This window comes from Phascolarctos cinereus, unplaced genomic scaffold, assembly GCF_003287225.1.
Source record: "Phascolarctos cinereus isolate Bilbo 61053 unplaced genomic scaffold, phaCin_HiC Scaffold_5;HRSCAF=322, whole genome shotgun sequence".
Taxonomy (NCBI): Eukaryota; Metazoa; Chordata; class Mammalia; order Diprotodontia; family Phascolarctidae; genus Phascolarctos; species Phascolarctos cinereus.
The window spans coordinates 377,465,106-377,491,143 of NW_027555958.1; the positions used below are offsets into that span (position 1 = coordinate 377,465,106).

The following is a 26,038-nucleotide window of genomic DNA, read 5'->3' on the forward strand; positions in this document are numbered from 1 at the left end:
ATCTATCATCTATCTGTCAGCCTGTTATCTCTATATGTATACATATGCCTATCATTATCTGTCTGTCCATCTATCATCTCTATATGTATATGCCTATCATTATCTATTATCTATTTATCTGCCTATCATTTATCTCTCTCTCTCTCTCTCTCTCTCTCTCTCTCTCTCTCTCTCTCTCTCTCTCTCTCTCTCTCTTTCCATCTTTTCCAATCATCATCTCATTCCTGAGCTCCAATACCACATCACAAATCTTTCAGAATGGATGGCCTGTAGGCATCTCCAGCTCAACACGTCCAAAAAAAGAATCCCTCTTTCCCCATGGATATTCCTCTTCAGAACGTCCCTATTTCTGTTCTAGGGCACCACCACCTTTTACGTGGGGTCACAGATTTAGAACTGGAAGGGACTTTAGAGGCTATCAAGACAAGCCCCTAATTTTACAGATGCAGAAGCTGAGGCTGAGAAGTTAAGTGACTTGTCCAGGGTTACATAGGCACTTAAAGCCTCTTGCCACCTGGCTCTGTCCTTTCAGACTTTATTCTATATTACTTCCCCTTCATCTTTATCCCTCTAATCGGCTTTCTTGCTGTGTCTCATGCAACACACTCCATCATCTATCCTGGTTCCTTTGCACAAAGCCTTTGGGATACTTGCCTCACCTCAACCTCTTAGAATCTCTTGTCTCAGCTGAAATTCCATCTTCTAAGTGAGGACTTTCCTGACTCCTCCCCATGCTGTGAATGCCATCACCCTAAAAAAAATTAGCTCATACTTCTTTTATGCCTATATATGTATATGTTGCTCTCTTGATGGAATCTAAGCTTTATGTGAGCAGGGACTGTTGCATCTTTATCTTTAATAAAGACATTATTATATCTATATTATATCTTTATATATAATATATGTATAATATATATTACATCTTTATATATTATATATGTATTTTATATATATATATATATGTATATATTATATCTTTATATATTATACCCTCCCAGAATATAGCACAAGGCTTGGCATGTGATAATGGTCAGCAAAGTTTCTTCTCCATGTCTCAGTTATAGCATCTGTTAAAAAAAAAAGTATTGTACTAACTCTGTGAGTCTTTGACATTTTCAACATCCTCAATCAGCCTCTGAAAAGGAAAAGGGTGGGGAAGAAGAAAGGGGAACAGGGATTTTCTTTCCATTAAACCAGTGGAGAGGTTAAGTGATTTAATTTGAGGCAGCTAGGTTACCTAATAGATAGAACATGGGACTTGTAGTCAGGAAGACCTGAATTCAAATCCTAAAACACTTACTGTGTGACCCTTGGCATAACTGCTCTCACATTCAGTTTCCCTAACCGTCAAATGGAGATAATAAGAACAACACTTAACTTACAGGGCTATTGTGAGGATCAATGAAAAAATACATGTAAAGCACTTTGTGAAACTTGAGTTGCTATGTAATAATAATGGCTAGAATTCATGCAGTACTTCAAAGTTTGCATTTCATTTGATCTTTACAACAACCCTGAGAGTTAGGTATTATTATTATCCCTATTTTGCTGATGAGGAAGTTGAGGCAGGTGGAGATTAAATGACTTGCCCAGGGTCAAGCAGCTAGTAAGAGTCTGAGGCTAGGGCCAGAGCTCTGTCCACTATGACAACTAGCTATTTATTACCAATAATTTATTTGTCTATTTATTTGTTACTAATTTTAAATTTAGTAATATAATAATTTATTTAATATTTAACATAATATAGCAATTTATTACTAATAAATGTTCAAGTCAATGACAGAGTAGGCAAGAGGTAAAAAAAAAAAAAGCCCTGATCTGTAATCAACATCTAATTCCACCTCTGAACACACACACTTAATCTGCCTCTGGAGTGTTGATGGAGAAGACAGTCTGTCCTGGTTCCCCTGGCTTTGATGCAAAAGAGAGGAGATGAAGGCTTAGACCCTGAAGTGGGTTCCCTACCACTGGCCCAATTTTGTGAAGCTAAGCAGGGCCCCAGGCTTCAGGAGATGGAGGTGAAGAAAATTGAGGAAGGCACTGAAATAGCTCGAGCAGCAGGGTTAAGAGTCCCTTCTACTCCCCAAGAATTCTGACATTGGTTTCTCCCTTCTCCTCAGCCCCCAAGGCACTGTCTTTTTTTTTTTTCCAGTTAGGGAGACTGCTTGGCTCTGAACTGAAAACATTAGCCACTCACAGACCTGCGTAAGAATTGGGCCTTTATGTAATAGCTGGAAAAATACAGACTTTTGCCAGGCTAAATCTTTCATTGGCTTCTAGTTGCAGAGAACCAGAAGTAACTAGCAGATTCATGTCTCCTAGTTGCCCCTCTCCAAACCCCTTGGGGTAAGTTTCCTCCTATGACAGAGAAGCAGTGCCCTGAATGAGACAAAGCCCAGTGTAGGGACCTCAGGACTAGACTTCAAGGGGGTGGGAGTGTGGAGGTATCAGATATAACACTTAAAATAATGGTTGCCTTACAAAAGCTTTGGGAGATACCTAAGTATAACATTTCCCATTTTAAGTAAGTAAATCGAGCTTCTGAGAGGTTGTGATGATGATGATGATAACAATAATAATAATAGATACCTAGCATTTATTTGGGATTTGAGATTCAATCCTTCCAATAATCCTAGGAGGTTGGTGCCATTATTTATCCACATTTTACAGATAGGAAAACTGAGCCTGAAAGAGGTTAAGTGACTCACCCAGGGTGATACAGCTAGTGTAGTGTCTGAGGCAGCATCTGAACCCAGGTCTTTCTTATTTCAAGTCTGGCACTCTATCCACTTTGCCATCTGGCTGCCCAAGGTCACACATGAAGTGTTGGCACTGGGGTCTGAACCCAGTTCTCCCGCATGCAACTCCAACAGTAAAGTTGGCATCGCAGAGGCCTCATTGGGGCACTATTGATGCTTCAGCTACATCCACAGGCAAAGACAAAAAAGCACTCACAGTGGTAGCTAGTAGCTGCCAAACAGGTTGAGGATCGATCTTTATTTTAAGAACTGTCTGCTAACAGAATCAATAAATAACTTTCATTACAGTCAATAGGAGAGACACACAGTGGTGCAGTGGGAGGGGCCCCCACTTAAACAGAAAAATACCATACAATTAAATAGACCAGAAGAAGTCACTGCCCCTGTCCTGCAGAGAGCTCTATATAGGGTATTCCCTGCTGGAAAGTGGGCTCTGTCCAGGTAAGGAGTACAGGTAACTTGGGGGCTGAGACCCAGAGCCACCCAGACTTGGGCTCTGAATGCCTCATTTCCCCCTCAGGCTGTCTAGGACTCAGTAAAAGATTCTTAGACCTATTCATTTCCTCCCTGGCTCTTTCCAGACAGCCCTGAAACAGAAAGGTGTATGTCCAGCCCCGAGAGGGAAGGACATAACACACAGCCCTCTTCTCTTTCCAATAATGCCGTATGTACAAGTGCTTGAGACTCCCTCCCAGCTAGTAGATACCCTATTTCCAAAGTGAGGAGATGTGAGCTCTTTTGGGTTGCCCTCCCTTTTAAGGCAGGGAAGACAACCCTGTTCTCCCTCGGGGGCCTCTGTTACTAACAAAATAATGGGTTAAATGCACACATAGATCTGATGCATCATTGCAGTACCTGTGTTCCTTTAGGGAATGGAACTCTCAACAAAGAACCTCCTCCATGATCAGGGAAAGGTTGTCTTATGAGGCGGGATCTGGCCCAGGTTAGAGAATGTTAACACCACTGTGAAGTGATGTTGCCAGATGATGAACAGCTTTGGATATCCTGGGCCTGAGAAGCAAAGTATGTGTGTGGGGGGAAGGAGGGCAGAGAACACCAAGGAGGGGGAAGAGAGGGTGGAAATGGGGAGGAGGGATTGGGAGATTGGTGGAAAGAGAGAAGGGTAAATGACGTAGAAAGAGGAAGGAGAGGGAATGGGGAGATGGTGAAAAGGAGGGAAAGAGAAATGACAGGTGGGAAGAGGAAGAAGGAGAAGGCAAAGAAGAGGGAGGGAGGGAAAGTAATGAAAAAAAAAGAAACAATGGGGAGAGTAGGAGGTGGGAGGTGGGGAGAGTCCTCGTAGCTGGGGAAGAGATGACAGGAATCAAAAGCCTGCCTTAGCCTGCTCAAGCTCAGTGTCAAACCAGGGGGTCTGGCTGTGGGAATCACTGGATCCTCAATCTGAAGGAGACATTGAGAGGACGACATTGCCAGCTCCCAAGCAGGGCTTGACCATATTAGCATCTTCTTTCCTAAAGGTCTCTGGAGTAGGAGGATTCCATATCTTCCCTCAGACATTATTCCAGGGTCCAGCAATGTTCCTGTTGTCCATCCTGGGTCCCTCCTGCTGTTTCTTTGCTAGAGAGCCCACCTAGCCAGCTAGACAGATTGATCACACATAGAAGCTCACCCCTGAGTTTGTAGAACTGAAGAAAGCAGACTACAGGTACTGTTCTCACCATTCCAACCTTTCCGAAATCAAAGAACAGCCCAACGAACAGGTGCTCTCTGCATCCCCGAAGCCCTGGTTCTGAAGGTCTCCAGATAGGTAGAGAAATACAAGTCCCTCTCCCTTCCCCTAAGTTTCTTAAACGCACACCTGGAGAGAGCTGTCCCCCACTCCTAAGGAGAGGGAGGTAACATCTGGAATGTTAAAGCAACAAGGAAACCAGCAGAGGCAGAAGGGTACCTACCTTTCTTGGCCAAATGCACACAGCTGAAATCCACTCCTATGGCACCCTCCCTTCCCCAAGCACTCTCCTTGGAGAAGTCTTTGCAAGTGGTAGGGGAATCAGAGAGAGAAAAACCCCTATTTCCCAGACCACAAGGCACTTGGATGGGCAAACTGCAAGCCGGGTGACAAAAAAAAAAAGAAGAAGAAGAAGAAGAAAAAAAAGCACCTGTATTTTTTTTGTCTCCTCTTCCAGGGCTGCAAATGCTGGGGGGAGGGGAAACTTCTGACATGGAACAGAGCTAGGGCTGGGGGTTGTGGAAATCTGAGCCAGGGGGAGCTAAAAGGCACCGCTCCCTAGATCTGTCCCTCCCAGACTGCTTGGGTAGAAACTACCGACGGATTCCTTGGAGGCAAATGATCAGAAGCCCCTTGGTCAGGAAGGGACTCCAATGACTCTTGGGAAGATCCATTACAAGCCATCCCATTTTGTAGGGCCCCCAATGAATGAAGAGTCCAGTAACCTGCCTTGGCCACCTGTTCCAGCACCCGAGGCAACAGTCCACCCTGCATCTGCCCACGACAGTCTCCATGTCCCTCTGTGTCCCAGCCGATTTCCTTGGCCTCCTTTGCTTGGTTTAAATCCCTTCCCAAAAGTTCCCCATTGCTCCCCAGGCCTTCAGAGGTATGGTATGCTGAAGGCAAAGGTCCGATCTTGGGGACTCACCTGGTCTCTTACTTTAGACATGGTGAGGTTTTCCTGGGATGAGCCCCCAAACAGTCAATATACATATACACACACACACACACAAGGTAACAGTTCTGCCCCACACTGCTTCCCTCTTCTCCAAGGCCTCCTTAAGGAGGGGGGTTTCAGAGCTGCTTGCCTGGGGCAGGCCCCCCGCATTTCAACCTTCAGCCTGAGAGCCCAGCTGATTCCTGGGTCGAAAAGCCCCTGCTCATCTTTGCCTGTCGCTTGAGGGCTGTTTCCGTCTGGCTTCCTATGCCACAGTTCCTATGGCCAATGAGAGAAGAGAGGGAGAAACGAACCCTGGTCTGCATATGGGAGGCAGCCCCCCACCTCAAGCTCTCTCCAGTCCCCAAGCAAACATCTTGCCTCCAGCTCCTCTTTTTCTGAGGGAGAGATGAAAGCCAAAAGTCACCCAGATGATTGGGAGGCGGGAAGTATCCATTCAGGAGGGTGGCTACCCCTGCTCTCAGTTGATAAACCATATAGAGGCTTCTTCCACCTCCCTTTCAGCTGATCTGAAACCCACAATCCTACCACATTGGTAGGTGAGGTGAGGGGGCGATGGGGAGGGAGGGACATCAGATTGTCCACTAATTCTGCCTGCCTCTCAAGGAACAGGGCGGGGTGAGTTCACCAAAAGAAAGCTATCATTAGCAGAAGGAATGCAGACCTGCCCTGAAAATAGAGCAGGACCTAAAAATATATAAAAATGATACTAAAATAGAAATTTCACTGTAATAGCTACAGAATAGATACAAACCCTCAGAGAAAACGGGCCACAGTGAGTGAGCCTCAGTGAGGCCTGTGACCTCCAAAATGGCAGACCCTGTGGGTCAGGGAGAGGTGTGGGGGTATGGCTGGGCTGGGCCAAATCAGTGTCTTGGTACTGGGCCCCTTTCTTAGCTGACCTCAGAGGAGAGGGTGAGGGAAGGGAAGGGAAGGGAAGGAAGGATGGCTGGCTTGAAAGCAGGTCTACATTAGAGGATTATAGACCAGGATGTCCTTATGGATGTGCTCATACAGGCAGGGGTAGGGAGGCTGAAGTAGCTCCCTGAGTGACTGGGGACCCAGTTGCTGGGCCCTAGCTGGGAGCTTCAGAAAAGGTACCAACCATTCCCCTCAACGACCCTTTCCCCATTAACCAGATTTTTGAAATTGTTGCAGCCCCAGTTGTGGCTGGAGACTTTAGAGGTCATCTAATTCAAACTCCTCTTATTACAGATGGGGAAACTGAGGCCCAGAGGAGTTAAACCTGCTCTTCTCCTTCCACTCATTAGGCTGCAGCCTATTCCTGACACTCCCTGGAGCACTCCCTTTTGATTTTGGCCTCACTCACTCCAAGGCAACAGAAAGTCTGGGTCTGCTCAGTCCAGGACATGCCTGGCAAAGTGACTTCCGACATACATCCCTCGCACCCATCAGTTTGACTCCCGACTCTAGAATACTGAAAGCTGATTCTTCCAAAAACCTCCTGGCTAGAGCTCTGGGCCCAACAGAAGAAAGGGAAGAGGAAAAGATCCTTCCAGGAAACTAAATATTTAGAAGAAAGGTCCTTAGGATTTACTGGGAGAAAGAGAAGGGGAGGAAGCTGAGGCAGAATTGTCAGGCTCCGGAGCCCACTCCTGGAACAGGATACGGGGTGGGCACTTCCCCAAGATGGAGCCCTTGGTCATGCAATCTTCTCAAGCCCAGCCTGTTTGCTTTGTCTGTATGGACTCACGAATGTAATAGCTGGGGTGTCTTGACCCCAGGGGCAGCTTCATTTTAATCTGGGGTTGCCTTTTGGCTGAGATCATTCTCCCAGCAGCCGCAACCTTTGGTCAGTTTTGAACGTCTTCTTCCTGCCTCCGTCTCCCCCCTCGTAACTGGGAACCCCCTTTGGATTCTGCAGTTCTTAGAATTGGGGGATTTTCAGTTCTTTCTCTTAGCTGCCCGGAAAGATGAGGAAATGCCAAAGGTGGTATTAAGCCCTTCCCCCCATAGGCTGGGGGTGAGCAGTCCTTGGCCCTGCTGCTGTCCCCCTCCTTTGGCTGAGGAATGTCTGCATCAGGCTTTCCAGTCCCGCTTCTCCAGCCCTAGATCCATCTTGGCTGTATCAAGGGGTCTGGGCGTGTCTGAACCCCTCTGCTTCTAGGAAGCAGGATCCAGATATACCCAGGGTCCCTAAAGGGTGCCATCTCTATTGGTCCAAAGAACACATATTAAAACTCCCCATCCTTATGTCCATTTAGTTCTTTCCATCCAGAAACCCCAGTGACAGTGGGTCACGAGGATACTGGGCTCACTATTTTTCATGGATTTTTGTGCCTGTTTCCTCCTGGTTATAAAGAGGGAAAAAATCCTTTCTTGGGTTCCAGTCCCTGGCAATACAAAATGTCCTACCTCCTAAGAAAAAGGGTATTGTTTAAAGTTGCTGTTTAAACCAATCCTCTTGGGAATATAATTGTTGAGGTCCTTAGCATCGGGAGAGTGTGCCAGGGGCCAGCTGGCTCTGTTCATCCCGAGGTATCTGTCCTGTTGTCCAGGTCTGGGGTGGGGGCAGGGACCAGGAGGCCAGGATCAGAGCTCCAAGTAGCCAAGGAGGGCCAACATCACCAGGGAATGGGAGAGGATGGTGCCCAGACGCGGGGCCAGACAGGCTGCTGAGTTCTCCACCATCATACTCGTGCCTGAAAGCAGCAGATAGAAATGTTTGGTGAACCAAAAGGGATGTGGGCTTTCCAAGATTCCTACCACGTTGGGTCAGGGTGACATTCTCCCAGAATGTGACCAGACCTAGAAGTAGTCTGGAAAAAGCCCTGTTTCAGTAGTAGTACATTGGACTTGGACTGAGCAGACCCAGGCTCCAATCTTGGCTTCCCTAATTACTATGTCACTATGGGCAGATCTCAACTCCTCTAACCCTCAGTCTTCTTTTCTGAAAAGTGGACATATTAATAATGTTAACTATTAATTAATTAATAATGCTCTATCTAGGATTCTGGTTATAAGGACCAGAGGTTTTCTGACTAGAAAGCTCCAATATTTGGAAAGTTCCAATAGAGGCTATTATTTTTCTTAGGAGAGTCTGTCTAAACTTGCAGACAGGACTGGGTATTGAAACGTCTGGGTGGTACTTACAGCTTTCTATCTGTGAATACTAGAATTTTAGAGCCTGAAGGCACCTTAGAGATAATTTTGTCTAGCCCTTTTCATTTTAAAGATGACAAAATGAGGCCCAGAGGAGGTAAGGAATTATGGCCAGTTTGTGGCAGGTCTAGCACTGTGCCAGTAAATGGTGTGGACTTCTACTTTCTTGCTCTGTAAAATGGGAAGCCTTATATATCACTGAGTCTCAGGATATTTTATTATTTTTTGAGGGGGGAGACAGGGGAGAAAAGGCTTGAGCTGCTTAGCAGAGGGCAAAAAATGACAGGCATGGGCCAACTGGGCCTGCTTTCTCTCTCCCTAGTGGGAGACAAGGCTGGGCTGGCCAGCCTCACATACACACTCCTTGGTTGTGTAGACTGGGCTGGCCTCAGCTCTGATGGGCAGAGGAACTGAAGGAAGAAACGTGTGGGAAGAAGGGAGAAAAGTGGGAAGCAGCACCTCCATTCCTCACGATGTGAACCTCAGCTGGGATCCCGTCACCTCCCGGTCCCGTGGCCCGAATCTGCACTAGAGCATGGTTGGAGTCCTCAGGGACGGAGATCTCAATCCAGTTCTTGTTGGCCAAATGAAGTATGGGGGCTGAGTGCAAGTCATTTCGGTACAGCATCTGGTAGAAAGACCTCCAGTAGGTATTTGCTCCTGGGCTATGCTCTCTGGCTTCCATGAGAGCTGGCCTCTGGAGAGAGAGTTCCACTGGGGCTGTGGCCTCTGCATTCCCATAAGGCCCTGGGACCTTTGCTCTCTGAAAAGCAGCTTATCTTTTTTTTTTTTTTTGGCTAGGCAATGGGGTTAAATGACTTGCTCAGGGTCACACAGCTAGAAAGTGTTATGTATCTGAGGCCAGATTTGAATTCAGGTCCTCCTGAATCCAGGGTCAGTGCTCTATCCACTGACCCACCTGGCTGGCCCCTGAAAAGCAGCTTATCTTGCCTCTACTGACGACCAGTACAGCAAGAGGTGTTTGGGTTAGGCCTCAGGAAAATTAAATAATAGTAATTACTAGCATTTATTTAGAGAACTCTAAGGCTTTCAAAGCACTTTACAAATGTTATCTCATTTGATCTTCAACAACTCAGAGAAGTGAGTGCTATTATTATCCCCATTTTACTGATGGGGAAACTGAGGCAGGAAGAGATTAAGTGACTTGCCTAGGGACATAACAAGCGTCTGAGGCTGGATTTTAATTCAAGTCTTTCTGACCGTAGGCCCAGAACTCTCTATCCGATGTACCACCTACCTAACATTTATTGGCTATAATAGTAATGAGATACTAAAATGTATCACTGGGGAAACATAATGAAAATGCAAAAGGAAAAAGTAGGAAGGATGGGCTTTCCCATGTATTTATTGATACCCTTTCTCTTTTCTGGGGCCCCAAGTTCTGAATGTTTCTTCTCTCCCCAATGAAGACTGGCTTCTTCTTAGATGGGCCACTCCTCACTGGTCACTCAAAGAGGTGTGGAAGAGATTTCAGGTGTCACCTCTCCCTATCCCTACCTGAAATAGGAACTTCCCTACACTATCCCTGGCCATGAAGGGGCATTCAGCCTTTTTTTAAAGACCTCCAGCAATGGGTTTCTAGCTATATCTCTCAAGCCAGCCTATCCCTCTTTTGGACAGCTCAGAATATCAGGAATTGTTAGGAATAACTTTGCATTTTCAGTATGTTCTGTAGTGATATGTTTTAGAATCTCATGACTCTTCTAGCCAGTGAATGGTAGACAGGTAGCTTGGTAAATAAGAGTGCAGGTCGTGGAGTTGGGAAGGCATGAGCTCAAAGCTAGTCTCACGCACTAGTTGTGTGACCTTAGTCAAGACACTTCACCCTCTACCTCTGTTTCCTCATCTGTAAAATGGAGATAATAATAGCATCTGCTTCACAGAATTGTTGTGAGGCTCAAATAAGATTAACATTTGTAAAGTACTTCAAAAACCTTAAAGTGTTAATAAATGCCATTATGTGTATATTATGTACATGTGTATATATGAATGTATAATGAAGACTTTATATACATCTAGTATATATGTATATATATATTTCTTTATTTCTACTTTACCTTCATTTCTACTCCCCCCTCCCTGCTTATTCTTGTTGGCTTTGCTTTCATCCCCTCTCCCTCCTACCTTTCAGCTGATTTTACAAAAATAATATTTTGTTTTCCCCAATTACATTTACAAGCATCCTTTTGCATTCTTTTAAGTTTTGAGTTTCAAGTTCTATCCCTCCCTCTCCCACATTCCTTTCCTGAGACAGTAAGCAATCTGACATAAGTGATACGTGTGCAATCATGTGAAATATTTCCATATTAGTCATTTTGTGGAAGAAAATTTTTGTATGTTGTCTTCTCTCATTAAAATGTAATCTCCTGAAGGCAGAGATTGTCTTTCTTTTTCACTTGTATTTGCATCCCTAGTCCTTAGCATAGTGCCTGGTGTATAGTAAGTACTTAATCAATGCTTCCTTCCTTCCTACCTATATGATACAGAGGAATACACACACACACACACACACACACACACACACACACACACACTTTGTTGTCTCTCTGTTTCTCTGTCTCTGTCCTCTGTCTCTGTTTCTCTTTGTTTCTGTCTCTGTGTCTTCTCTCTCTCTCTGTGTCTCTCTCTGTCTCTGTCTCTCTCTGTCTCTGTCTCTCTCTGTCTCTCTGTCTCTCTCTCTGTCTCTGTCTCTCACCAAGTAACTCCCTGACTCAATCAACTCGAGTAGCTTCCTACCCTCTCTCATAGACAATCCTCTGTTGAGCTTTCAAAGCCCTTCGCAAGCTGGCCCAACCTCTACTCCCTGTCCTGCACTCTGTGGTCCGGCCAGACAGGCCTTCTATTTCTTCCTCACCCATGGCACGCCATCTCCCATCCTCTGCACTGGCCATCCCATATTCCCAGAATGCAGTCTGTCCTTGCCTCCACCTCGCAGTCCTCTTTCTTGAAGCATCATTGTCTGAGCCCATACTCTTTTGAGTTCTCCCAAATGTCAGTGCCCTCCCTCCTCAATTATCTTGCTTTTAACTCTTTGTCTCTGTATTCCTTCGCTTTGTACTGATGCTGTATATTTTTATATGTACTTGTCTCACTCATTAGAATGCAAGTTCCTTACCAGTAGAGATTGTTTCTTTCTTTGTACTTATACCCCAGGGCCTGGCACATAGTAGGTGCTTAATAAATACTTGGTTGATTGATTGCTCCTAGCACCCGCCCACTGGAAGAACTAAGTGAAAAGAATTATCAGTGATTAAGCACATGCCAGAACTCTTAGGACAGCTGGGAACATCTGGGGCTTAGCTAGTCCATCTGCCGGCCTCTAGCTCCTGACCACACCACACCCTTCAGTTACTTTGAGATTCCTTTTCTAATGCATTTTCACTATGTTCCCTAGTGATCCATTTCGGTTTCTCCTGACTGTTAGAATCAGTAAATATTCCCAGACCCCTCTTCCTGCATGAGATAGCTTCTGGTCATTAGGGGAAGCACAAAGTAGCTGCTACTTTCCATTCCTATTTTAGGGGTTTCCTGGCAGAGTACTTACCTTGTAGCCGGTGACCGAAGACTCATTTCGTTGAGGGATGACAGGGTCCCACTTAATACTGAGGCTGGAACTGGAGAGTGTCCAGGAGATATTACTCGGAGGTCGTCTGGGAGCTGAAACAGAAAGGGTTAGGGACAGCGAGGGGTCATAGGAGCAGAGAAAGGCAGCACTGTCCCTCCCAGCCACCCTTCCCCTGGGCACAGGAGACACCACCACCTGCCTTCACCAGAGATGCTCAGAGGCTCCCCCCGAGAAACAAAGTCTAGGAAAAACAATAAATAAAAAGAAAGAGGAGGCCTCAGTTGCTGATTTCCTTTTGGTTTAATATCTTATTTCCTCCCCCAGCTTGTGAACCAGTGCCTATGTGCTCAGCAGGGCTTTCTTAGCGAGAATGGGCCCTCCCCGTCCCCTCATCCAAGTGATTGCTCTGACTGTGGACTCACGGGGCTTCATGGTGGTGGCATTGGTAGAGGGGCTGGCAGGCCCAGTGCCTGCCCTGTTGTAGGCCCGAACTGTCACATGGTACTTGGTATTGGGTTGCAGGCCAGTGACCCGGGCACTCGTGTCGAGTCCTGCTGTCCTCACTCGGTCAGCTGCTGCCTCTTTGTCTCCATCTTTCCAGTAGCGGATCTACAGAAGCCAGAACACCCAGCTTATCCCCATTTTCCTTTGTGGCTTTGGCCAGGGATTGGGAGCTGGGACCCAGAAACAGGGGGTGACTGCAGGTCATCCTTGAAAATGGACAACTAAAACTCAGCCTCATTTAATGAAATTAGAGGGGTCTTAAGAAATCATACAATCACAGAGCAGGAAGGAATCTTAGACATCAACTAGCCCACCCTCTCATTTTATAGATGAACAAACAGAGGCCCAGAGAGGTTTTCTTCAGGAAGAGTTTCTCAGGAGCCACATTCATATCACGAACTAGGACAACGATATACTTGTCAATGATCCCATTATCCCAGTTATCCCCTGACACTCAGCAAGCTTTGGGTAGTGCTCAGCATACACAAACTCATTTTAATATTGTCTAATTATCATTACCATCACTCACAAGTGTCCCACTTCCAAGTTTAAGAACTCTAAACTCTCTTTATCTTATAATCTTTTTTCTTTCTATCTCTTCCATCTTTCCATACTCCTCCTAAACTCACTCTTCGTCCTCACCATGACCTTCAGTTCCTCCATTCCTCTGTAATATCCCAGGCCATCTATCTCCTTTGCTCTAGCTACACTCTTCCCCAATTCTGATCTCCACCCCTCGTTTACCTCTATGCCCTATTCTTGAAAACTTTGTTCCTGTCCTATTGCTGATCATGCCTTGCCAAATCCTAATGTTGGATTACTTTCACTATTCATCTTCTCTCCTACTATTGAACATTATTAAATGGAACTGGAGAAAATGATGAAACGGTGTTGATTGGATGCAAGTAACTAATCAATAACTGGACTCTCAATGTATTAAGGCACTGTAGTAATCCTACTGGACTCTCCCTGTAGTAATCCCACTCATCCTCTCAATTGATTTCCTATCCTATTCACTACAACTGCTATTCCAAACCTCTTCTTCCATTTTCCCCCATCCCTTCTCAGCTAAGGACCTCATCTAATATTTCCCCTAGAAATTTGAGGACATACAGCTGGATCTCCTTCTCCCCTCTGACACCATCCCTTACTACCTCCTCATTCACTCCACTATTGAATGATGTGGCCAGGCGATCCTTTTGCTTGCCAACACCTACCCCTCTCCATACACTCTTACTCCCATACCCTCCTGTCTTTTCCAAAAGATTGCCTCTACAATCATTCTCATTTTCTGCTAATCTTCAAGCTTCCCCTATCCTTCTTTTCTTTCTTTTTTATTAATTTATTTAGTTTTAGTTTTCAACATTCACTTTTATAAGATTTTGAGTTCTAAATTCCTCACCCTCACCCCTCCCCCAAGATGGCATGCAATCTGATATAGGCTATACGTGTACCCTATCCTTCTTTTCTGCCTTCAAACAAACTTAAGTTTTCCCCAACTTAAAAAGCCCGCACTTAATCTGACTATCCTTGATAGTTATTGTCCTATGTCTTCCCGTCCCCCTTTGTGGCTGAACTCCTTAAAGTCTTGGCAGTAGGTGATTCCACTTCCTCTCCACTTCCTCTCTTCTAAACACTATGTAATGTGGCTTCTGATCACATCATTCAAGTGAAGCTACTCTTCCTAAAGATAACAATGATCTTTTAGTTGCCATATCTAATAGCCTTTTCCTGGTTTCATCCTTCTTGATTTTTCTACAGCATCAAACACTACTGACCACATTCTTTACTTCCTAGATATTCTCTTCTCTTTTGGGTTTCTCTCCTACCTGTCCTTGGTTGTCTTTTCTGGGTCCATATCATACTCCTTAACTGTAGATAGTGTCCGTCCCCCCCCCCCCCCCGCAAAGGCTCTGCCAGGGCATTTTCCTCTTTTCTCTCTGAGCTCTTCTGATGATTACCAGATCTATTTATCCAGATCTGGTCCCTCTCCCGACCTCCAGTCCCATATCACCACCACCATCTTTGTCTGTTTGCAACCTTGGTGCCATCCTTAATTCCGCCCTCCCTCCCTTCTCATCCCCCTACTTGGTAGAATCCAATGGCTTTCTATTACCTTTAGGATCAAATAGCAGCTCCTCTGTCTTCTGGCCCCTTTGTGCCTTCCCAGTCCTCCTTCCTCCCCCTCCTCCGCCTCTGAAGTCTACAATCCATCCATACTGGCCTGCTTGATATTCCTTATACAAGACACCTCTTGTCCCTGTGCTTTTGGTCTGACTCTCCTCACATCTGGAATGTCCTCCTTCTAAGTGCCGCCTCCTGAGGAGGCCCTTCCTGTTTCCCTGGCTGCTGGTGCCCTCCCCTCTGAGGCTACTTCCGCCTAACTTGTAGTCATTTTGTGTGTGTACACACACACGTGTATGTACACCTATAGGAAAAATATATGTGTGTGCATATGTGTGGTCTCCCCATTAGAACGTAGGCTCCTTGAGGGCAGTGACTGTTTTTGCTTTTTCTTCTATCCCCGGTATTTAGCTCTGTGTCTGGTACACAGGAGGTGCTTAATAAATGCTTGTTGAGTAATCAGGAAGGGAAAGCCGGAGAAAAAATGACAGTCCCTTACATTTGCAAGATGCTTTCACATCTGTTGTCTCATGGGGCTCATACAACAGTCTTGTAAGGGAAGTAGGGTAGGAATTATTATACCCATTTTACAAATGAGGAAACTGAGGTCTCACAGAGATGAACTTGTCTCAGGTGCCAGGCCAAGTAAGATAGAAAACCAGGACTTGAACTTGTCCCCTGACTCAAAAGCCAGTGCTCCTGTTGTATTTTCAAACCAAGGGCAAATGACTATTAGGATATCTTCAGGTCTACTTTACCCACATCATGGAGTAATTAACTCTATTAAGTTCAAAATTTGAATGGCTCTGTGATCTCATGGAAAGTAACAGTGGATAGAGCACCGGCCCTGGAGTCAGGAAGACCTGAGTTCAAATCAGGCCTCAGACACCTACTAGCTGTGTGACCCTGGGCAAGTCACTTCACCCTGTTTACCTCAGTTTCCTCATTTGTAAAATGAACTGGAGAAGGAAATGGCAAAACACTCCTGTATCTCTGCCAAGAAAACTCCAAATGGGGTCACAAAAAGTTGGACATGACTGAAACAACTGAACAACAAAATCATGCCTTGCTATCAGTTCTTCAAAGGGGATCTACCCTTCCTACCAAAAAGGCTGAAGCCTTCCTTCTTTTGACTTCTTCCATTACAGTAGACCAGAGAGGTTTGGTAGTGGCATGCATTATTTATTGCCTGATTCTTTTTCTCTTGAATGAAGAGTGGCAGTGGATAGAATGTTCTACTTGGAGTCAGAAAGACTTGGGTTTGAATTCTGTCCCTGAAATTTACTAGTTATATGACTCTAGGCAATTCCCTTAAACTTCTCTGAGTCTCAGTACCCTTATCTGTAAAATGGGGATAATAATGCCTATAGTAGCCCATTTCAGGATTATTGTGAGGCTTCATTGAAATTAAAAGACTCTGTAAATCTTAAAGTCTTAAATATTAAATAAATGTTATATCATTGTTATTAATAATAATAGTTAACATTTATATAGCACTTACTACTAGGCACTGTGCTAAGCGCTTGTCTTATCTGATCTTCACAACAACCCTGGGAGGTAGGCACTGCCATTACGGTCATTTTGCAGATGAAGAAATTGAAGCAGAAGTCAGTTGGCTTGGCCAGGGTCGCACAGCTGGTAGTGTTTGGGGCTGGATTTGAACTCAGCACTTCCTGACTTCATGCCCTGTACCACCTAGCTGCCATTACTATTATGATCATTACTCCCCTAAGCATGAGTTCTGCTTTTTTCTCATTTCTGATTCATCTTCTACCTCACTCAGATTCTTTCTTCCAGATCATTATAAGACCTAGGTTCAAATCTCCTCTATATTATTGATGGGGTGCTTGGGTGCTTGTACCGGGACCCCAATTCCAAGACCATAGTACTCCCTAGCCTCCTCAAACACTATCCCTGGCAGTTTCTCCCCAGCTCAAGGGCACTATGCCTAGCAATTACTCATGAGTGAGTCTCAGCAACACACTTATCCCTCTCCCTGGTGCAGTTACAAACTGCACCTGAAGGAATTATTAGTTTGAGCTGGCTTTGCACTAGGTCGTAAAGCTATTCATACCCACTGGAACATCTATACCACCTCCCTACCTCATTATCTCCATCCTGGACTCCTCATTATGTGTATTCTAGACTGAAGACATATGTATACTCCCTACATCTATCTTGTCAAAAAGACATTGATTGGTGGCAGATTGGGCAACACTCAGTTGCCCTGACCCCTAGTTAACTTAGTGACGTAGCAGACCTAAAAACCACACCTCCCTGTAGTCCCAATTTGGGCTTTTCCTGGTGAACTCTGGGTAAAACACCTGTGCAATAGATACAAAAAGTGCCTGTTCCTTTAAGAACTGACCATTCCATAACCACTCCCTAATCCTTCCCATGAATCACCTAGTTGGCATATTTGGTACATGTTTTACTATGGTTTAATCCTATATAAACTTTAACTGTACCCCTTTAAGGTTCCAGGTTCCTTAAGAATCCTTATCCACTGAAAAGCGTAACAATAAATCTTTGCCAACTTGACTTAAAGAATGCTTGAGTCCGTGAAGCAATTTCAGGCAATCCTGTCCTGTACTCTAGTCTTTGAGGGATCTCTGAACCTCTCAGACCGCAACATTACTTACTACCTTGATGACCTTGGGTAAATCCCCTATAAAATAAGGGGGTTGGACTACATTATCTAAGGCTCCTTTTTGGCTCTAAATTCCATTGTGCTTAAGAAACCTTTCCAGTGCCACAGGGCACACACTACTGAGTTCTAGAGTTCCTAGGAACAGCTCTGGTAGAATAACATTTTAAAGGGGGACCATGGTCACCTGCTCTGTCCTGTCTGTGTAGGACCAGAACCTCCTGGGTCTTATCCAGGGGTGTAGGGGTGGGGAGTTCTAGGTGATGGCTTCACACCTTGATGGGCAGAGACCTAGATTATCCTACTAATTGCCTTCTATTTGGGAGGGGAGCAATGCTTACCTCATACCCTAGGAGGACCCCGTTCATGTCGTCCTGATGTACTGGTTCCCACATCACATCCATCTCTGAGGACAAAACCCCCTTGGCCTTGACTTTGGCTGGGGCCACCCTGGGCTCTAAGGACCAACATGGGAAGTGATTAGGTTGTTGGGGTTAACCAGTGTTATATATGGGGGGAGCCCTACACCTCGGTCCTTGGGTGTCTTCTCACCACCACAGATTTTTCTTAGGGACTGTGGCCCACTTGAGCAGGAACCAAATCTTCCCCAGCCCGGTGGAGATCCTACAATTGAACTCCAAGGCAGCCAGATATTCATATATATTTCCTGTAGAACCAGTGCATTTTCCTGGCAACCATCACATATTACCCAACTATTCTCACCAGCTGCTTAGAAACAAGGCCCAGGGCCAATTCCTTTTTAAAGGCATATTGTTTTCCTCGGGTTTGGGTTCTGCCCTTGGGTGATCAGGATGGGAGATTATTGGGGATGAAGTATTTAATCCCTGGTCCTCCAGCACACACTTGCTGAAGCAAGAGAGTTTGGGAGCCCTCGTGGTGAAGCCTACCTTCCTCAGCAGAGTACACGATGGTGGTGAGGCTCTCAGGCCCCTCTCCCTGGCGGTTGTATCCCCGGATCTTGACTTCGAAGGGTGTGTAGGGCCGGACGCTTTCATTCCGGTAAACAAAGTGCAGTGCATCGGCGTGGGGGACCTTGGCCCTCTGCCAGTCTGAGCTGCCCTGTCTTCGGAAGGACAGAAGGTAGCCAAAGCCTTCTCCATTCTGGTATTCCCGCAAAATGGGCTGTAGGGGTGGCAAGAGCAGAGAGTTAGGGGGTCCGGGACATCATGGAGAATCGGGGACAAAGGTCCTGGCTTCAGTTCTGGTCCTGTGCATTGCTGCCTGGTGTCCTTGGGCAGTCACTTTCTACCTCCAGACCTCAGCTTCCCCTGTAAGATGAGGGGTCAGATGACCTCTTTGGGCCCTTCCAGGTCTAAATCCAGTCATCCTAAGCCATGTCCTCCTCTCCAATCACCCCTCAAATCACAGAATCAAGATTTATGTGTCTAGCATGGGCGAGACCAAAGACCCTGCTAAAGAGCTCTGCAATGGTGGAACAGATCCAAGCGTATAAGGGGCAGGTGGTTTGCTGTCTAGCCTTCACCCGGCACTTGGCAGCCCCTAGAGCTCTCCTCTCTTCTGAACTCTTTGAACCTACCTCTCACGTCTCCTAAAGTTTGCTTAAATAAGAAGAAGAGGAGGACACAGCACAGTACTAACTGGCTCTGGAATCATGAAGACCTAGGTTCAAATTCTGCCTCAGATATTTACTAGCTGTGTGACCCTGAGCAAGTCACTCAGCCTCTGTCTACCTCAGTTTATTCATTTGTAAAATGAGAGACGAGTGGACTCAATGACCTCTGAGGTCCCTTCCAGCTCTAAACCTATGACCTACAAGCAGAACTTATTCCTAAAGCCAAGGTCTCTCTTCTGCTCACCGTCCAGTTGATAATGAGTTCACCAGGGGCACCACCTCCTCCATTGAGTCCAGACGGTGCTACCGTGGGAGCTATAGGGAACATTAAAAGACATAAATGTGATCTGTTAATAACACACTGTTGAGACCCAAGGATTCTACCATGGACATTAAAAGATACAGATTTGATCCGTTAATAACACACCACTTTCTGAACAGCTATGTTGTGAGGAAATTGTATAGAGATCTTAGAGCTCTTATAGCTAGGTCAACCTCTGTTATTAGTGGGCAAGAGGGGAGCAAAGGGTCTCTACTTGAACCCCCTAGGATCCAGCTGGACAGATTTTTTGTCTTCTCCTAAGGGGCGGAGGCCAACTAGAATTACCTCTAAGGTAACTAAGGAGAAGGAATAACCTAAATAGTTGTTAAGTTAAACAAGCAAAAAAACTCCATTTAGTTTTGGTCCAAAGTACATTATTTTTTTTTCTCTTGATGGTTGCTTTCCTTTCCTCATCCTCTTCTGCTTGGGCCAATGAATTTTTATTGGTATCTTCTGTTTTTATATTATGTATATTTCTTAGTATATCTTTTTCCTTTCCCTCCCAGAGCCATGTCTTGCACGTGTATAAAGGTGGGGGTTGATTGAGTACATCAATCAAGTCATTCCACCTCATCCTGCGTGGGAATTTGTTTTGCTAGGCAGTGCATATTTATTACAAGTATTTCATTTTTACTTTACTTTGCAAAGATGGGAAGGGTGGGAGGGAGAGAACATTGATTTTTGTAAATTGAAAAAGTATAATTAAAAAAAGAAAAGGAAACCATCCCTTCAGGGTTAAACTCAGAGCCCTGATGGAACAAGCTCCTGAGCTCTATGCACCCCCCCCCCATAGTAGTAATAGTGCATAAAAAAGACTCAAAAAGAGAGCAGGGGAAAGTTCATAGAATTAATTAATGCAATGGAAAAGTTTGACATTCTATGTAGTGTTCTATTCTGCCAGTTCTTCCCCCCCCACCTCAGAAAAGAAGTGAGGGTATTTCCCTCCCCACCTCCCCTAGGCTGATATTAAAATGAGAGTAAATTGCCTGAGCTCATCTAGCCTAACAGGGGGCAGAGAGCAGGGGCAGACAGATGCACATATGAGACCTGTACTTTAGGACAATGGCTTCAGCATACAGGATGAACTGGAATGGAGAGAGACTAGAAGCAGGTAAACCATTTAGAGGTCTACTGCAAGGGTACAGGTGAGAGTTAATGAGGGCCTCAATTAGTGTGCTGACTGTGTGGGTGGGTAAAGAGAAGTGGGTAGATTTAAGAGATGTGGTAAAGATCGAATCAACTTGATAGCTGATTGCATACGTTGGGTGAGGGAAGAGAGAAGAGTTGAGCTGACTCCTAGGTTGCAGAGGTAGCCTGCTGAAGGTAGAGGGCCAGTGTAGGATGGGGTGGAGTAGCCAAGGACTAAAATGTTTCTGAGATAAACCACCAAGTAGAAGATGGACCTTATAGGGAAAGCTGGTACAAGGGCCAAGAGGAAAGGTGAATGAAGGCTGAGAGATGGGAGTCTATGAAATCAAATTGTGCAGGATAAGGAATGCGGGAACACCAAGTGGCTCACCAAGTCCTGGACTACCTCCTCAAAGCAGTCAATTAAGGACCAATGAAAGGAGGTCTTGCTTCTAGAAGATGGTAACTGAAAATGGTGGCGCAAGATCAAATGGTAAGGTGTTTCAAAACAGAGAGAACCACAGAATTTCCAGGATGGAAATGATCTCAGTGGCCTTCTGATTCAGTCTGTATACATAACCCGAGATTCCCTCTATAGCATACCCCTACCTCCCCCAAACCCCAAAGTGGTCACCCAGCTTCCACTTGAAGACCTCTCCAGTCAGGGGGAATCCAGTACCCCCCAAGGCAGCTTATTCTCCCTTTGCATGGTTCCATTTCTTTATGAGGATCTCCCTTATAGGAAACAACACTTTGCCTCTTTGCAACTGAATGGAATTTGAGAGTTAGAAGGGATCTCAGCAGTCGTCGGGTCCAACACAAACACAAAAGTAGTCTGTAATGTAACCTGTACAATATCTAGCCGTCCAGCCTCTACTCATTTGTTCTAATTCTGTCCTATGGGGCCACAAAAACAAGTCGAGTCTCTTTTATGTGAGAGTCCTTCAAAGACTTGAAAATAGCTATCACACACACACACACACACACACACACACACACACACTCTCTCTCTCTCTCTCTCTCTCTCTCTCTCTCTCTCTCTCTGTCTCTGTCTCTCTCTCTCTCTCTCTCTCTATCTATCTAGAGTATTACTCATAGTTTAGGAAGGACAGAGATAGGGGAGACATGGTAGCTATTTTCAAGTATTCAAAGGGCCATGAGATAGTAATATGATAGTAATACCTAGCATTTACAGAGTGATTTAAGATTCGCAAAGTGCTTTATAAATATTACTGCATTTGGAAGGAGGTGATTGTTCTTGTTTTGAATAATTAAGAGCAAAGAGTAGAATTGGCAGTGGGGTAGATTTCTATGATGTAAAGAAAAACTTGAGAAAATAAAATATAATAAAGAAAAAACTTCTTAACAACTAGAGCCATCTACTCTTTCAAGTAGAGATGGAATGACTACTTGTCAAGATGATGAAGAGGGAATTCTTTCTTAGCTAGGAGCTCGCTTCCAATGATGAGATTCTATGACTCTGATTCCCTTTCTGAATATAGTTGGGTGAGGAGTGGTGGTAGTGATGGAGGGGATAGTGTGATTCTTCATCAAAACATCCTTCTGGACATTAGTTGTCTGAGTGCTGAGAAGTGGAGAGAAAGGGAGATACAGTCTAAGTTCCCTCTCCCATCAATTTATCTCAATGTCTCCAGGCTGCCACCAATATTGCTCAACCTCAGAATCTCAGTGGGAAGGGCCCTCATAGACCATCTAGATCATCATATCTTCCCACCGTCACAGGCAAGACCTTCAGTGATTTCCTTTTCAGTTCTAGAGCCCGAGTCCTTGCTCTTAGGCCTGGGCTTCTTCCTTCTCACCCCTCCCCAAGTTGGAGTGCCAATGCCTCTGTCTCCACCCTCACATTTTTTTCCAGAAAGCTACAAACCCCAGACCTGATTCCTTGGTCCGGATTTTACTAGAGGGTCCACTGGGCTCCCCTGTGCCTAGGATGTTGCTGGCAAAGACCCGGAACTCATAGTCCATCCAGGGGGTGAGGCCAAGCACCTGAGCAGTCTCTGCATTCCCCTCAATATTGGCAGGATCTGTAAGGCAAACAAAGCACAACATGCTATCTACCCGTCAGTCTCTGAAGATAAGGTAGTGTGCTTCAGTGAGAAGAGCGTTGGACCTGGAATAAGGACATTCACCTTCTGGTCTCTGCTTTGCCATGAGTAACAATAATAGGAGCAATGATGATTGTGTGTGAATTATATTAATAATTAACATCAACTATTAATAATAGCTAGGATTTATATAGTGCTTTAAGATATCCAAAACATTTTACACGCGTTATCTCATTTGATTAGGGGGCTGTGTCAATGAGTGGGGAAGGGAGAGGCAGGAGTGAGATGATTCGGATGTGAAAATAAAATAAAATCTGAAAAAATATTGGGAACCTGCTGGTAAATGTTCTACAATTAGTTCTCAAAAAAAGTTTTAACCATGACACACTTTTAAGTTTAATCTGTATCATTACCATTTTCCCATCACTTCCTTAAGTCTAGACAACCAACAAAACAGTAACTCAAGCCCCAACTTGAAGCATTTGTGAATTTCCCAGTGTAAATGCTCGAACTTGTCAGTCGGCTCCTGTGAGCATTAGGGATGGCTCCAGTACACCCCAGTCGAATTGATTCTCACGACAACCCTTGCAGAGGTAGGTTCTCTTATTATCTCCATTTTACACATGAGGAAACTGAGGCTGAGAGGATCTGAGAGTTAGTGACTGAGGTGGGATTCAAACTTAGATCTTTCTGACTCCAAGTCCAGCATTCTATCCACTACACTGGGTAGCCCTCTAACTTGCTGTGTGATCTTGGATCTCACTTTCCTTCTCTGGTTCTCATTTTCGTCCTTTCTAAAAGGAAGACATTGTAGTAAATGATCTCTAAGGCTCCTTCTGGAACCTTCTTGTAGTATACAAATCTGATCTCCCTTATAATACACTAAGCTCCCCAGAACAGAAACAGTGTTTTATTTATCTATTATCTTTGCACCTTCTACAAGGCATTGCACGTACTAGGTGTTCAGTAAGTAAGGTGAATGAATGAATGAATGGACTTGATGAATGCTAGGAGCTGGGATGGGAGATGGTAGGAGAAAAGGCAGCTGGATGGGGCTTGGAAGCCCATGTTACAGTGTGATTAGCTCAGGTCGGGCAGCCCCAGAGATACTTACTGGTCCGGACCTGCTTCCATTTTCCATCAGGCAGGGATCGGGCTTGGAGGATATACTTGGCTATTGGGCTATGGTTGTCAAAGCCTCGGCTCCAAGTTAGTTGGACAGTGGTGTTGCTGATGTCCCTCACCATTATTCCACCAGGAGGACCTGGAGGACCTGTCGTGGAATTGGAGGAGGGTTAGGATTAAGGATTCAGACCCCAGACTGATTCAGGAGCCTGTCTTGAAGGCATGCGGTACCTTGATGGGTCATTAGAGGGCACTATTAGGATGCTTTAACAGGTGGTGTTTAGGAAGAAGAAAGCAGGCCATGTGTGTGGTTGTATTGTGTGGTAGGTACACATGCCGGTCCTAAAACCAAAGCCTAAAAGGGGCTTGGAGACATCCATCCAGGAAACAGGACTGCATTCAGGATCATAGGCAACTTTTCTCCAAAAGCCTCAACTCCTTAACAAAATAGACTTTTAAAAAACTGTGGCCCCTGAAAACCAGTATTCATTCACTCCTTTATGGGGCACAGGAAGGGCAGCAGGTAATACTCTATTCTCTATCCATCCATCCATCTATCTATCTATCTATCTATCTATCTATCTATCTATCTATCTATCTATCTATCCATCGTTAGGCAATTGGGGTTAAGTGTTTGGTCTGAGGCTAGATTTGAACTCAGGTCCTCCTGACTTCAGGGCTAGTGCTCTATCCACTGCACCACCTAGCTGCCCCTAATACCCTATTCTAAAGACTCATCGGAGAACCCAGACAAGAATTTGTGGAGGGAGGAGTAGAGATGGTAGGATGGGCCTGGCTCTGGGGGACAGAGGTCCAGGAAGAGCCAGATCAAGGATCAGTCACCTCGAACCAGGAGGGTCGCAGTCTCTGATGTGCTGTCTACTACAGTCTGGGCCATACACGTATACTTCCCACCATGGCGCAGCTGGGCATTTAGAATCGTCAGGTCCCCAATGGTTTCCTTCTGCACAGAGGGGAGACAGGGAAAGAGTCAAGGTCAGAGGACAGAGCTCAAAAGTGGAGGGAGTACTGGGCTAGGATGCCAGTTCCTTAGGTGACCCGGGGAAAAGCTCGTGAATCTCACTACAGGACTCAGCTTCCCCATCTGCTCAATGGAGAGATTCATACTACCCAAGATAAAATGAAATGATGTATAGAAAAATATTTGGGAATGCAGTTTCTTAGAAATATAGCTATTTTCCATTTATTTGTTCAAACTATAGGGAGAAGGAAAGGGAAAACATACATTGTTGCGGTGATGTAGAAAATCCCAAAGGGCAGATAACCAAAATATACCTAAGTATTTTGATTAGTCTTTAGACTGCATTGTAAAAATTAGAATGATTTTCCTGTTTCTATTTGGTCTAGGATTATATTAAAAATGAACCAATGTTGCCTGGTCCTGGGAAAAAAATCCAAAAGCATGCTGGGTAGCAGGGGGATTTTGTATTTGACACAAAGGATTCACAGAGTGTTTCATTCACTTGTAGAACCTCAAGAAATAGCTGGTCAAGAAAGGAAGTGAGGTTATTTTTTTTTCATTCTTTTGATTTTGTTTGATTGATTCTTGATGTCTCATAGAATCATTAGCTTTCACTTGCCCATTTCTAATTTAAGGAATAATTCTTTTTTTTGGGTGGGGGCCCTAGGCAATGGGGTTAAGTGACTTGCCCAGGGTCACACAGCTAGTGAGTGTTATATATCTGAGACCAGATTTGAACTCAGGTCCTCCCTGACTCCAGGGCCGGTGCTGTATCCACTGTACCACTTAGCTGCCCTAGGAAGGGAGATTGTTTACATAAGGAGAATACTAGAAACTCCCTTTTCTATAGCCCACAACAACCCTGTGAGGGAAATAATATAAGTATTATTAACCCCTCCCCCTTTTTTTTAGAGGTGAGGAAACTGAAATCAGAAATTAAGTGACTTACCCATGTCATGTAGCTACTAGATGTGAGAACCTGGATTTGAATCAACTCAGCCCAGGGACGGAGGGATGGGATTAATGGTCAAAGGTTAGCCTTTCCTTGGTCCCCTGGACTTCTCAGGGTCATTGAGAATGGCACTTGGCCCTAGGACTCACCAAGCTGGCTCTCTGGTAGTGGCCACCAGATTTATCCAAGTCAATGGGGAAGCCGTCTAGGGCCCAGGTGAAGGTGAGGTCCATAGTAGGGTCATGGGAGGCATGGCACTGCAGAGTCAGGTTCTCGCCCAGATTAATGTCCGCGCTGGATGGTGCCAGGGTGATCTTGGTGGCATCTGACAAGGGGAGTGAGGGAGCCCAGACAGAGTGGGGTGAGCACATGTTTGAGCCTGTGTCACTGGGGTGACCTGGGAGCAGGGCAGGGTGGGAGGATGTGCCATCAGCCCCAACAGTGTGACTGAAACTGTTTTGTGAATTGGTACCACTGC

At 45.2% G+C, this 26,038-nt stretch overlaps 1 protein-coding gene across 3 annotated transcripts in view; it reads right to left on the reverse strand.

Annotated features, from left to right (window-relative positions):
• Positions 1-2,978: 2,978 nt before the first annotated feature.
• CNTN2 (contactin 2) overlaps positions 2,979-26,038 on the reverse strand; it is a 59,024-nt gene continuing 35,964 nt past the window's right edge. For all 3 annotated transcript variants that reach the window (XM_021003129.2, XM_021003128.2, XM_021003130.2), the window contains 11 exons: positions 25,710-25,885; positions 24,470-24,590; positions 23,616-23,774; positions 22,331-22,480; positions 19,230-19,300; positions 18,300-18,534; positions 17,733-17,848; positions 12,539-12,725; positions 12,096-12,208; positions 8,990-9,158; positions 2,979-8,070 (listed from right to left, as the gene is read on the reverse strand). In XM_021003129.2, the coding sequence (XP_020858788.1) occupies positions 7,961-8,070; positions 8,990-9,158; positions 12,096-12,208; positions 12,539-12,725; positions 17,733-17,848; positions 18,300-18,534; positions 19,230-19,300; positions 22,331-22,480; positions 23,616-23,774; positions 24,470-24,590; positions 25,710-25,885 (1,607 nt within the window). In that variant the 3' untranslated portion in view covers positions 2,979-7,960. The remainder of the gene's footprint in view (positions 8,071-8,989; positions 9,159-12,095; positions 12,209-12,538; positions 12,726-17,732; positions 17,849-18,299; positions 18,535-19,229; positions 19,301-22,330; positions 22,481-23,615; positions 23,775-24,469; positions 24,591-25,709; positions 25,886-26,038) is intronic.